A 12,673-nucleotide genomic window follows, 5' to 3' on the forward strand; every position below is an offset into this window, starting at 1 on the left:
CTTTCAGACAATTGGATATTATTCAGTGCTAAAAAAGAAATGAGCTGTTAAGTCATGAAAATACATAGAGGAAACTTAAATGCATATTACTAAGTGAAAGAAGCCAATCTGGAAAAGCTGCATACTGTATGATTGCAATTCTGTGACATTCAGGAAAAGGCAAAACTGTGGAGATAGAAAAGATTAGTGGTTGCCAGGATGTTGATAGTGAGGGAGACTCGTGTGTGTGTGTGTGTGTGTGTGTGTGTGTGTAGGGGTGTAGGGACAGGAAATATATGGGATTTCTATACTTTCTACTCAATTTTGCTGTGAATCTAAAACTGCTCTAAAAAAATAAAATGTACTAGTTTTGTTAAAAAATGAAATTGGATCCCTAATCTATCATATTAAAAAATAAACTCCAAATGGATTGAAGACCTAAATGTAAAAAGTAAAATTATAAAGCTAATGGAAGAAAATATTGGAGAATACCTATATGATCTCAGTTTCTTTAGGCAAGATCATAAAATTGCAAGCCATAGGAGATAAGTTGATGAATTTGACTAGACAAAGTTATTTCTGTTAAATGAAGAATTGCAAAGGTAAAATTAACCTCTGGGTGACAGAAAGGAAAAGGTGTTTGTAAATGATGAGGTATTCATATCTAGAAAATCCCCCAAAACAGCAAGAAAAAGATAATAAAATCAACTGGCAAAGAGTCTAAGTAGACAATTTGCAGAATGGCAAACCTGATAAATTTCTGAAGATGGTCAAAATTATTAGCATTAAAATAAGATACTACACTATAAGCATCAGATTGGAAACAATTAGAAAGTCCAGTAATAACAGGTACTGGTGAGGATATGGGATAAATTAGGAACACTGGTACATAGCTCTTAGAATAAAAGGTATAGCCATTCTGCAATACTCAGTGAAATTAATATGACTATACCCACAACCCAACAACTCAGCAATCCTACCACATTGTCAATCTTGCTGAGAAACTCTGGTCCAAGTACAGCAGCATGAGGTTCTTTATTGCATCAGTATTTGTGGAGACAAGGAACTAGAAGTAGCTAAGTGCCCCTCACTGGAAGACTGTAATAAGTAAAATTTGGTTTATTCATACAGTGGAATACTAGGCAATAGTCAGATACAAATTACATTTGCATGTAGTAACACTGACATAGCTCAATAGTGTAAAGTTGAATGAAGGAACCATCAAAACACAAAACAATTCGAAATAATACACACACTCAGAATGACATATGTTAAATACTTAGGAGTGAGTGCTAAGTAGAGGAGGAAAAATGGAAGTAGGATAAAGAGTATTAAGATAAAAAGTAATAGAAAATGATCTTTGCTTTATCCAGTGCTAAAATTATATGCTAAGCTAAGGAATTCGAGTGACTTCATTCCTTTTGTCTGTTTTCCTAAAAAGAAAAGGAATTTTAAAAGTAAAATAAATACAATATAATTTAATAAGATGGTATTTTGAAGATTAATTCAGATAAAGCACTTAGTGCCTAGCACATGTTAAACACTCAATGAATGTTATCTATTAATGCTATTAACACTATTCATGATGTAGCTATTACCAATCCATTCAAGTTGGCACTTAAAACCAGTTGGATTTAGATTTTTTTCCCCAAAAAGATCCTTTCAGGTCTAATATACCATAGGTCTGTAAGAGGAATAGGCAAGTATCACAGAAGGCCCAGAAGCAAGCCGGCAGGAAAAGAGCTGGAACATCCTTGGAGAATGGGAAAGGCCGCCATCTTGATGTAGCATCATAGGAAACTGTGATGGCTAATTTGGGAGAATACTGATTAGTAAATATAATGCACTGATTAAGGAAGTAGGAACTGCACTAGTAAAAAGTGCTATGGAGCTGGGAGACTTTATATACTTTACGATGCTTCCTCTTAAAGGGTGTTTTCTTTTAACATTTAAATTTTTAAGTTATAAAATTATAGCTGAGTTACAAAGTTTTGTTACACAGTGTTTAATTTGAATTACCCTACCCCCAACCTCTTCCTTCCCCAAAGTGGGACACAGGTTGTTCTATTGAAATAAGCAAGATCATCACCTAGTGGTTAATTCCTCAAAGTACTGACTACAAGATTTGGTCCCGGAGAGCAAAGATGTGCCCAGTCCTTGTCCTCATACAATGTTAATTCATTCAACAAGCATTGAGTGGGACTTTATGCCAGGTACTATTCTGGTGCCTTGGGATACAGAGTTGCTAACACAAAATGACAAGTTTAAAAATAAAATTAAGGAAGTACCAACTTAGAAGCCTAAGTGCCCTCTCAAAGTGATATTGCATTTTCATATGTTTATTTCCCGCTGGTTTTCCGTAGATCATAGATGAAGAAGAAACACAGTTTATGAGCAATTGCCCTGTTGCAGTCACTGAAAGCACTCCACGGAGGAGGACACGGATCCAGGTGTTTTGGATAGCGCCACCAGCAGGAACAGGCTGTGTGATTCTGAAGTAAGTAAACATGGAATCCTTCCCTGCAGTTTATCAAAGGTGTGATTGCAGGGGAAAAAAAAGTTCTTTACTGAGCATCAGAAAGTTGCATTACCTCTCTGCCCTCCCTTATCTAAATTCTCAATAGCACCATAGACTGTCATTGGTGAAGTGCTCCATAAAGATTCATTTGCTGAAATCTCTGTTTTCATCAAATAGGATGTTTCTCCTGGCTACCCTGTCTTGTTAGAGATAATTATACTAGGGTTGGTTAAGAAAAATTACAAACCAGGTGAAGATAATCTTTGACTTTTTCCATCTGGAATTTAACACTTTTTCTTTTCTCAGAACATACAACACCTAGAATCTTTAAACTGTGCCTGGGCTGCCCCGAGACCCACAATGTGACCTCCATTAGCCCCGAGCTCTGCTTTATGATCCTATCTTCTTCCTTGCCCATCAAAATGGCCCTCCGGTGCCACTTCCTGTCTGGCCTCCTGATCCTCCTTTCAGTGAGTTATAATAGGTGATAAAAGTTATTAACCAGCCAAAACGGTTTTCCTCTGAAAGGTAGTATTGTCTCAAACCTGTATCTCCAAACTCATGTCCCACAAAATGATGGTTTGGGAAATGTAACAGATGGGCAGGAAAGCAATTTCTGTGGTCAAATGTTTGCAAAATGCCATGTACTATATACCCCTCTTGCAGATTCACAACTCTAGCATAATGAGGGTTTTGCAAAGTCCTGGCCAAAAAAAAAAAAAAAAAAAAATCTGTTTAATTTGATTTCACCCAGTATTTTTCAAACTTGTTTGATTGTAAAGCTCCTTTTTTTTATGGTGATATCTATTAACATTCACCAGTTTGGTGAAACACAGCCATAATTTGTTTTAAGTAGTTTTGAAGTCCTATATGGAATGGTGCCGAGAATGTTAGGATTTCATACTGGCAAATTAGTCATGGATGGATGGGCAGGACTCCAATCCTGGCATCCAAGAAGTCCTTTTTTTTTTTTTTTTTCTTAATGGAAGTAGCCATTGAGACCTCCCCAACAGTCTTTTTCGTCTTTAAATCCTTGAAAATCTTATTTATATATTTGGTTCATTTGTCAAATATAGTCATTTTTGACAGACTTACAACGGTAGTTAACTCCAGCCCACCCCTGAGGAGATGCTGATAAGAAAGCCCACCTAGGCATTGCAGTCCCTGCAGTTCCTAGATTTCCACTGTGCCTGGCTTATGGAAAAAGCCCCAGAGAGACTTTGAAGCATCTGTCCGTTGTCCAGACTCAGCCCTGTCATTGTTTGGCCTCCCTTTGCTGCCATCTGTCTGGACATTATTTGTTTCTTTCTTAGTTGAATGCAAGCTGAGCATCCTTTCTCTGATTCCTTGAGCAGTTTGGCCCTTGACATTAATCTACAGTGATCATTTAAAAAAAAATTATCAGTAGAATTTTAAAACGTGAAATCATATCTTTAAATGTCAATATATAACATGTCTATAGTATCTAGTTAAAATGTGGGAGAAGGCCTTGTGGAAATGAACAAAGACCCCTGAAATGAGAACAGAAACTGTGCGTTCAGAGCCTGCTGTATAACAAGGGAGTCGGCTGCCATGACTAGCATTTGGCAGTCTCAAAGGCAGTCAGAGGACTGGGAAAGCCTTCTAGTGAAAACAAGAGAAGACTGATTGGAGGTTCCTTGGCATGGAGAAGCTGGAGGCAGGCTAACTACAAGTGGCACATCTTATGCGATTGGTTTGGAGGGCATATTTGGCTTTCTCTGGTTAATTCTGAGTTGAAAGTGGAGGAGTTGGTGATGGCAAAAAATAGAGCAGTTGACAGGTCCTGGACAAGTCCTGATATTCTTTATCGATTGCTGGAGCCCAGAGACTGGGGGTCAGATTACTATGGTCATTGTGATAAATAGCCTTGCTGTTTTCTGTTACTTAGCCCAGAGACTGGGTTCCCTGCTTGCCCCTTGGCGCCCATCCCACTACCCATGACAGCCCAATGGCTCCACAGAGCCTGGAGCTCTAAAGAAGTTGGGTTGAAAATGTCAGATCTTTGTGAAGAGTCTTCCTGCTCTAAAAGCTCTTGTCCCTCTGGCCAGATCTCTGGTTTTCTTTGATTTATTGTTCTTAAAACCCAGAAGCATTTGATCTTTTTGGTGGAAGCCAGAAAGCCATCTCTTGTTTACCCATTAACAGTTGACATACGTGCACATATGTTTATCCATTAGCAATGAACATGTGTGCCTTCTTCATTTACTCATTCTTCCAACAAATACAACTGAGCTTTTGTTAGCCCAGGCATCCAGGATATATACGATGAAGGCATGTTTTTAAAAAGAATTTATTTATTATACTTTAAGTTCTGGAGTACATGTGCAGATTGTGCAGGTTTGTAACATAGGTATACACATGCCATGGTGGTGGTTTGCTGCCCCGTCATCTACATTAGGTTTTTCTCCCAATGCTATGCCCTCCCAATCCCCCACCCTCCAGGCCCCACTGTGTGATATTCCCCTCCCTGTGTCCATGTGTTCTCATTGTTCAACACCCACTTATGAGTGAGAATATGCAGTGTTTGGTTCTCTGTTCTTGTGTCAGTTTGCTGAGAATGCACATTTCCAGTTTCATCAATGTCCCTGCAAAGGACATGAACTCATCCTTTTTTATGGCTGCATGGTATTCCATGGTGTACATGTGCCGCATTTTCTCTATCTAGTCTAGGCATGTTCTTAACCCTGGAGGTTCTTACAAGTCAACATAAGGGAGAGAGAAAAAGTCAACTAATGTTTTCTGTGTACCAAGTACTCAGTGCACATCTCGCAGGCTTTGTCTAATTTGATCTTCACAGAAAACTGCTCCCATTTTGCAGAGGAGGAAACAGGCCCTGGGGAAATTAGGCAAGTTTTTTAAAGTCATGCATCCTTTTAACATAAAAGTCCATGTTCTGCCTTTCTTTTATTAATTTTTTCTCTGAAGGAATCATATATAAGCTACAACTATTTATTTTTAAAAAGAGTAATTTTATGGGTAAGACATAAATACGTTCACATTGTAAATTTCAAACAATACAGAAAGTAGTGAAATACATAAAAATACAGAATAAAGAAAAAGTTAAAATCCATGGCATCTTGGCTGGGTGCAGTGGCTCATGCCTGCAATCCCAGCACTTTGAGAGGCTAAGGCAAGCAGATCACTTCAGGCCAGGAGTTTGAAACCAACCTGGCCAACATAGCAAAACCCTGTCTCTACTAAAAATACAAAAAAAATTAGCCAGGCCTGGTGGTGGGCCCTTGTAATCCTAGTACTTGGGAGGCTGAGGCAGGAGAATTGCTTGAACCTGGGAGGTGGAGGTTGCAGTGAGCCGAGATGGCTGGGTGTGGTGGTACACGTATGTAGTCCCAGCTACTCCGGAGGTTGAGGCAGGAGAATAACTTCAATCTGAGAGGCATCAGTTGCAGTGAGCTGAGATTGTGCCACTATACTCCAGCCTGGGTGACAGAGTGAGACCCTGTCTCACATACATACATACATACATACATACATGCAATCCATGGCATCTCTCAACAAATTTCAGTTTTCTACATAAAGGCAACAATAGGTATTAATTTGGTTTGTATGTTTTAGACTTACCTCAGCTTTTACATTCATGAAGGTAATCGTAAAAGTACAATTTCATTCCTGTGGGAGTGTAAAGTTACACAAATGGTATGGTATATGTAGTGTCCTGAACTTGAGTGGTTTTTCACTAAATAAAACGTATTAGAGATATGTCTAGATTAGTAAATACAAAGCTACCGCTTTCTGTTTTTTAACTGTTGCAGGTCTATGGTATGGATATTAATTATTCCACAGTTAATGGATATTTAGATTATTTTCAGTGTTTTACTATGATAAATAATGTTATGATGAATATCCTGATACTTGCCTATTTGAGCAAATTAGCAAGTTTTTAATCCATGGTAGATACCAAGAAATGGGATGATAAGGGATGCACATTTATAATTTTAACAGATGCTGCCAGGTTTTTCTCCAAAAAGCTTGCCAACTTAAACACTCTCCCTGACTGTGAACAAGAGAGCCTAAATCTTTACTTGCTCAACAGCCCTTGGTATTATCAATCTTTAAGATTCATAAAGATTGTGTGAAAGGCCCATTCATATTCTTGTCCATTTTTCTAATAATGTATCTTTTAAAAATGGATTTATATGGCTGGGTGTGATGGCTCATGCCTGTAATCCCAGCACTTTGGGAGGCCGAGATGGGTGGATTACCTGAGGTCAGCAGTTAGAGACCAGCCTGGGCAACATGGTAAAACCCTGTCTCTACTAAAAATACAAAAATTAGCCATGCATGGTGGCAGGTGCCTGTACTCCCAGCTATTCAGGAGGCTGAGGCAGGAGAATTGCTTGAACCCAGGATGTAGAGGTTGCAGTGAGCTGAGATCATGTCACTGCCATTCAGCCTGGGTGACAGAGTGACACTCCATCTCAAAAATAAAAATAAAAATTGAATTATGTATTTAATTTTGTTTTAATATATAAATATTATATTTAAAATATAGTTTATAAAATATTTTTATAAATATATGTAAATATATTTTTATATTTATATATAAAATTTTATTTAGAACATATTTATGTGAAAAATTAATCTTTATATAGTTCAAAAATATTTCTCTCTACCTTTCTTTTAACTTTACTTATGGGTGGCTAATCAGCCAAAAGTTTGAAATTTTTATGCAATCAAATGTATCCGTTGTTTCCCTTATGAATTTTCATTTTATTTCTTGTTCAAAAATAATTTTCCCACTCCAAAGGCTGGAAATATATTCCCATATTTTATAGATTTTTAAATAATTGTGGGTCTTTAATCTTCCTGGAATTTAATGTTATGAATGATATGATATGATATTAGTAAGCCACCACAGAAAATAGATGGCATGCTCAAAATGAGGTGCCAGAGGAAAGTTTAATAGGGGTCTATTTACAGTGGTGGGGACAAAATTACAGTGAGGGAGGCCTAAACAACCCAGGCCTGCAGAAAAAGCCATCAAAGATGGTGTGGAGAGGCCCACCTTTTACAGGATTTAAGACCTTCGGTTAAGGGAAGCAACTAGTCTCAGGTACCCCAACCCTATTCCCTTTCTCTAATTCCACGTGGGCTCTCTCTTTGGTGTGGTTCCAACTATGAGAACAACAGAACCCACGGATACAGTTTTTATGGAGTATTCTCAGTCTTTAACTAGGGGTCAGAAGAATAGAGCAGGTATCTAGAGAAACAAATAAAAGACATCCACCACAGATGGGAAATTGAAATCTACCTATTTTTCCCCAAATGGGTATTTAGTTGTCCCACATCCATTTATCAAATAGTTTATTTTTTTCTTGATGGGCTGAGGTGCTACTTCATTAAATGCAAATTTTTTATACAGGTCTGGTCTGTTCTGTTGATCTTTTTGTGTATTCTTCCATGAAACCCACACCATTTCATAGAATAAAATGGTTTGAAATGGTTACGTTTTAATAGCAAGTCATCGCTCGTTAATCTTCTAGTTCAAAATGTTCATGGTGATTCAAACAGATTTCCAATTCCTGACAAATTGTATAATAAGTTCGTTGTGTTTGATTAAAAAAAAATCATTTTGGGATTTTGAATGGCTTTGCACTGAGTTAACAGTTTCCCAGAATACATAAGATGCATTCCCAGTCAAAAACATGAAATATTCCTTATTTATTCAGGTCTTTTATAGTCTTCCTAAAATTTTGTAATTTTTCTTCATTTAGATTACACATTCTTGAGAGGCTTTTTCCCCACATAGGTAATTTATAGTCTTATTGTTTTTGTGATTGGGATTTTTGTCTTGTTGTGCTTTCTAATCATTGATTGCTTGTGTTTAGAAAATCTGTCGATTTTTGTGCCTAAGTTTGAATTTGGACACTGCTGAACTCTCTTGGTAGTTCTAACAGCTTATTCTTTCATTATTTTGGGATTATTGATGTAAATGATCATATCTTAAAATAATGAACATATATATACACACACACACACACACACACACCCCTTTTGTTTCCTTTTTATATTTTAGTTTATTATCTAGCACCTCTAGTACAGAATTAGATAGTGGTATTCATGCTTATTCCAGATTTTAATGGGAACACTATTATATTTTACTTTTAAGTATCATATTCAGTATTACAGGTTTCAAATCTATGCCTTTATTCAAGTTGAAGAAGACCCTCTATTTAGCTAAGAAAGTTCTTTTCTTTTTCATGTTGAAGGTGCTATTTGGGAAACTAACCAATCAGTATTTCACGTGCACCTACCAGGCACCCAGAGCATATCAGGCATTGAGAAAGATTCAGGATGTAAACAATGATCCTGACTTTCAAAACACTTTCAGTCTAATTATGATATAAATCAAAATATCTATGCAAAAGTTGGCAAACCCAAGACAGATATTAATGGGAAACAAATTAAACATCGTAAGAGTTCAGAGAGAAGAGTGAGGAATGGAAAAATCAGAGCCTCTTGGAAAGGTTAGCAGTTACATCTTGAAAGCAGTGGTAGGGTTTGGCTAAAAGGATAGAAGGGAAGAGGTTATTCCAGATAAAAGAAGTGGATAAAGTGAAAACTGAAGTGAGAGCAAACATGGCACCCCTGGAAGACAGTAGACAGACTTTTCAAGATCAAAAAGCCTTTGGGGGCCAAAATCCATTGCTAAATCATAGAATCCCTCCAATGTCAAGAGATTGAACTTGATTCTAGAGGTGTTGAGGGAGCCATTAGTAGTTATTAAACAGTGAACTGACACACTGGGAGAAATGTTGGTTAAAAACTTAGTAAGGATGGGCTGGGTGTGGTGACTCATGCCTGTAATCCCAGCATTTTGGGACGCCAAGATGGGCAGATCACCTGAGGTTAGGAGTTCGAGACCAGCCTGGCCAACATGGTGAAACTCCATATCGACTACACATACAAAAATTAGCCAGGCATGGTGGTGCATGCCTGTAATCCCAGCTACTTGGGAGGCTAAGGCAGGAGAATTGCTTGAAGCTGGGAGGTGAAGTTTGCAGTGAGTGGAGATCGTGCCGTTGCACTCCAGCCTAGGCAACAAGAGCGAAACTCTGTCTCAAAACAAACAAGTTAGCAAAATCTTGCTTAAATCTGGCAGCAAACTACAGGGCAGATAAAAAGTGGGATACCAACTGTACTGCAGAGCCCTCACTTGTTAAAAGGAGCATCTGTGTTGTGGTGTTTGAGCAATATTCCTGGGAGAAGGCAGCCTAGTAGATAAGCTGCAGACTGATGAATGTCTGTAGATGACAGCTCTGAAGCCCACGCGGCTGGTTGTGTTCCTTTGCCCAGGAGTGCTGGGAAGGAAAAAACATAGCAATTATGACTTTCATTTTGGCACAAACCTGACACCATTTCCATTTTTCCATTTGAATGCAAAGCTTTGAACATTTCTAAATTACAGACTTTCCAGACAGCCCTCCTTATACCCTTCTCCCTACAAATGAGTGACCTGGCACTTAAAGTTTCCCTGGCATGCTACAACGCTGCAAGAATGCTACAAACCATCATAGCCAAGTAGCACTGATTAAAAAAAAAGTACCCATGAGTAGAATAAGTGTTTACAGACCCCACCAGAAGGAAGATCTGTACCCTTGAGTCTGACAGAAGTTTTATCTCCTGAAGTGACCCTCTGTTTCCATGGATTTGTTATCTTTGGGTAGATTTCGAACACCTACTTGTCCCTTCCTGGAAGGGTCTGAGATTTAGGTCATCCTTCTCCTGAGAAGACATTCATTTGGTGGACCATCAGTAAATTCACTCTTAAGAAACAGTGGTTGGTAAAAGGCAGTCGTAAGAGCCAAGAGCCAGGCACTGTTCTAGGTGCAGTACAAATACTTATTTCATCCTCATAGCAACCCTGTAAAGTAGACATTAAGGAGGAAGCTGAGGCACAGAGATGTTCAGTAATGTGCCCAAGGTCACAGAATAAATGATAGAGTTGGGATTCAAACAGAAGCATCTGGACTCCCGAGTCTGTGATCTTCATACTGTCCTCTGCCATCTCAGTCTGGTGCTGCAGGATCAAGTTGAACTCTGACTACTTCTCTCCCTCCAGCATCATTAGAGCCAGATCTTGGCTCTTTTTTTTAATCACTTTCTCTACATTCGTTGCCTTATTCGCAGACACTTCTTTCTGTACTCTTGGCAGAAACCTTCTAACTGATCACTCCAGTTCCTTACCCTCTGATCCTCCTCACACTGGTATTAGACTTGCTGTCCTTAGGCCCAGCTGAGTCACATCACTTACCTAACATTTGAACAGGGCTCTGCATCAACTTCAGATAAAGTTCAAATCCTGATCAGAGCATATAAGTGTGCCTGTGACCTTCACCAGGTCTCTCACCAGCCTTCCACAGCATCTCTCCCTGAACTCTGATTCCTCACCAGCCCTTCTTGTCTGCTCATTCCCTTGGTAGCACTTATTGAACACCTCCTGTGTGCAGGCACTAAGGACACAGAGGCTGCCTTTGAGGTTGGCACAGTCTAGGGAAAATCATGAACATACAAATCTGGTGCACAGCCCTTCATCCACAAACTATAATTCAGAAAGCTCTAAAATTCAAAAGATTTTTCGTGACTCATTTAGGGCCAAAACCTGCCCTAAACTGCCTCAAAGTTATGTATGGTCTTTTTGTGTAAATATTAACGTGTTTGATTGCAAAATGCTGTCCCAGACCCTGATGGGGGCATTACAAGATACATGGAATGTATACTATATTATTCAAAATATTCTTAATTTCAAAATGTATTTGGCCTCAGGTCCATCAGAAAAAGGACTTTGGCCCTGTTGATGCAATCCAAGGTGGGAAATTCAGTAACGGAAGCAGCACTCAGGGTGCTTAGGAAACTCTTTGGCAGAACTGGGTTTAGACATTTGCATGTTTCATGTAAATGTTAAAAAATAAAAAGCAATTAATTTCTTGCTGGTGAAATAACCTATTCCTAGCTGCAGCTGCTACAAGATATGAGAATTCAATGTTTCTCACCACCAAAGAATAAAGTCCAAATTCCTTAGCATGGTGTCCAAACCTCTATATCATGTTTTTAGCCACCTTTACAACTTTATTTGTAGGCTGTCCTCTCCCAGTCAGGACTCTGAGCTTAATTAAGGAATAGATCAGTTTTACTCTTCTTTGAGACCATAATGTAGGGGTTGGCAAATTACAGTCCATGGGCCAAACCTGGTCCACTGACTATTTTTGTAAATAAAGTGTTTTGTTTTGTTTTTTTTAGCACAGTCACATTAATTTATTTATGTATTTAGAGCTTTTTTGAGCTCCAGCAGCAGAACTTAAAAGTTGCAATGGAGACCATATGGCCTGCAAAACCTAAAATATTTATCTGGCCCTTCATAGAAAAAGTGTACTGGCTCCTCTTATAATGCACACCTCGGTGTCAGAAACTCCATAATTATTTATTCCTGTCCTAGGTTCTTCTAAAAGCCCAGCTGAGACCAAAGCTTATAAACCAGATAGTTTATTTGGGAAATGATCCCAGGGAGCAGGAGTGAAGGGTGGGGTGGTGATCTGGTCAAGTGTTATTGACTTGGCCACCACTGCAGGCCTCTGGTGTTTGATCCCATTTGGGGCCTTCAGAGAAGGCTTACAACATGTGTCTCAGAGCAGTGTGCCCAGGGTAAACCAGGGAAGCCACTATCCACTGGCCTCCATCCTTCATTGATCAAGGGTGGTCCCACAAGCATTAACTCCCCTCCACTTCTGAGATGCATACATGTGAGTATTCTTAAGATTCTGAACACTTGCTGCAGCATCAGAGAAGCTCTGGGGCAGGAATCCAGAGGTATATCATGCATATGCATCATCCCATTACAGACGGGCAGAGATGGTCAAAGTCTATACAGCGTTGGTCACTGCAACAGTGGCTGGAGTCAGAGTTGTGCTGAGAGAATGTGAAGAGGTGCAGAGAAGTTGCCACCCCAAAAGCTATATGTTGAAGTTTAATCCCCAGTGTGATAGCATTAGGAGGTGGGACCTTTGGGCTATAATTACATAAAGAGGGTGAAGCCCTCAAAAATGTGATTAGTGCCCTTATAAAAAGACACTTAGGGACAGATGTGGTGGCTTATACCTGTAGTCCCAACACTGTGAGAAGCCAAGGTGGGAGGGTTGT

General features: G+C 39.0%; 1 protein-coding gene across 1 annotated transcript in view; it reads left to right on the top strand.

Moving 5' to 3' along the window:
- The window catches only part of SPON1 (spondin 1), a 311,628-nt gene that overhangs the window by 80,261 nt on the left and 218,694 nt on the right, over positions 1–12,673 (top strand). The window contains exon 3 of the mRNA XM_003919854.4: positions 2,343–2,476. Within this exon, the coding sequence (XP_003919903.2) occupies positions 2,343–2,476 (134 nt within the window). The remainder of the gene's footprint in view (positions 1–2,342; positions 2,477–12,673) is intronic.

Source organism: Saimiri boliviensis, chromosome 6 (genome assembly GCF_048565385.1).
Source record: "Saimiri boliviensis isolate mSaiBol1 chromosome 6, mSaiBol1.pri, whole genome shotgun sequence".
NCBI lineage: Eukaryota > Metazoa > Chordata > Mammalia > Primates > Cebidae > Saimiri > Saimiri boliviensis.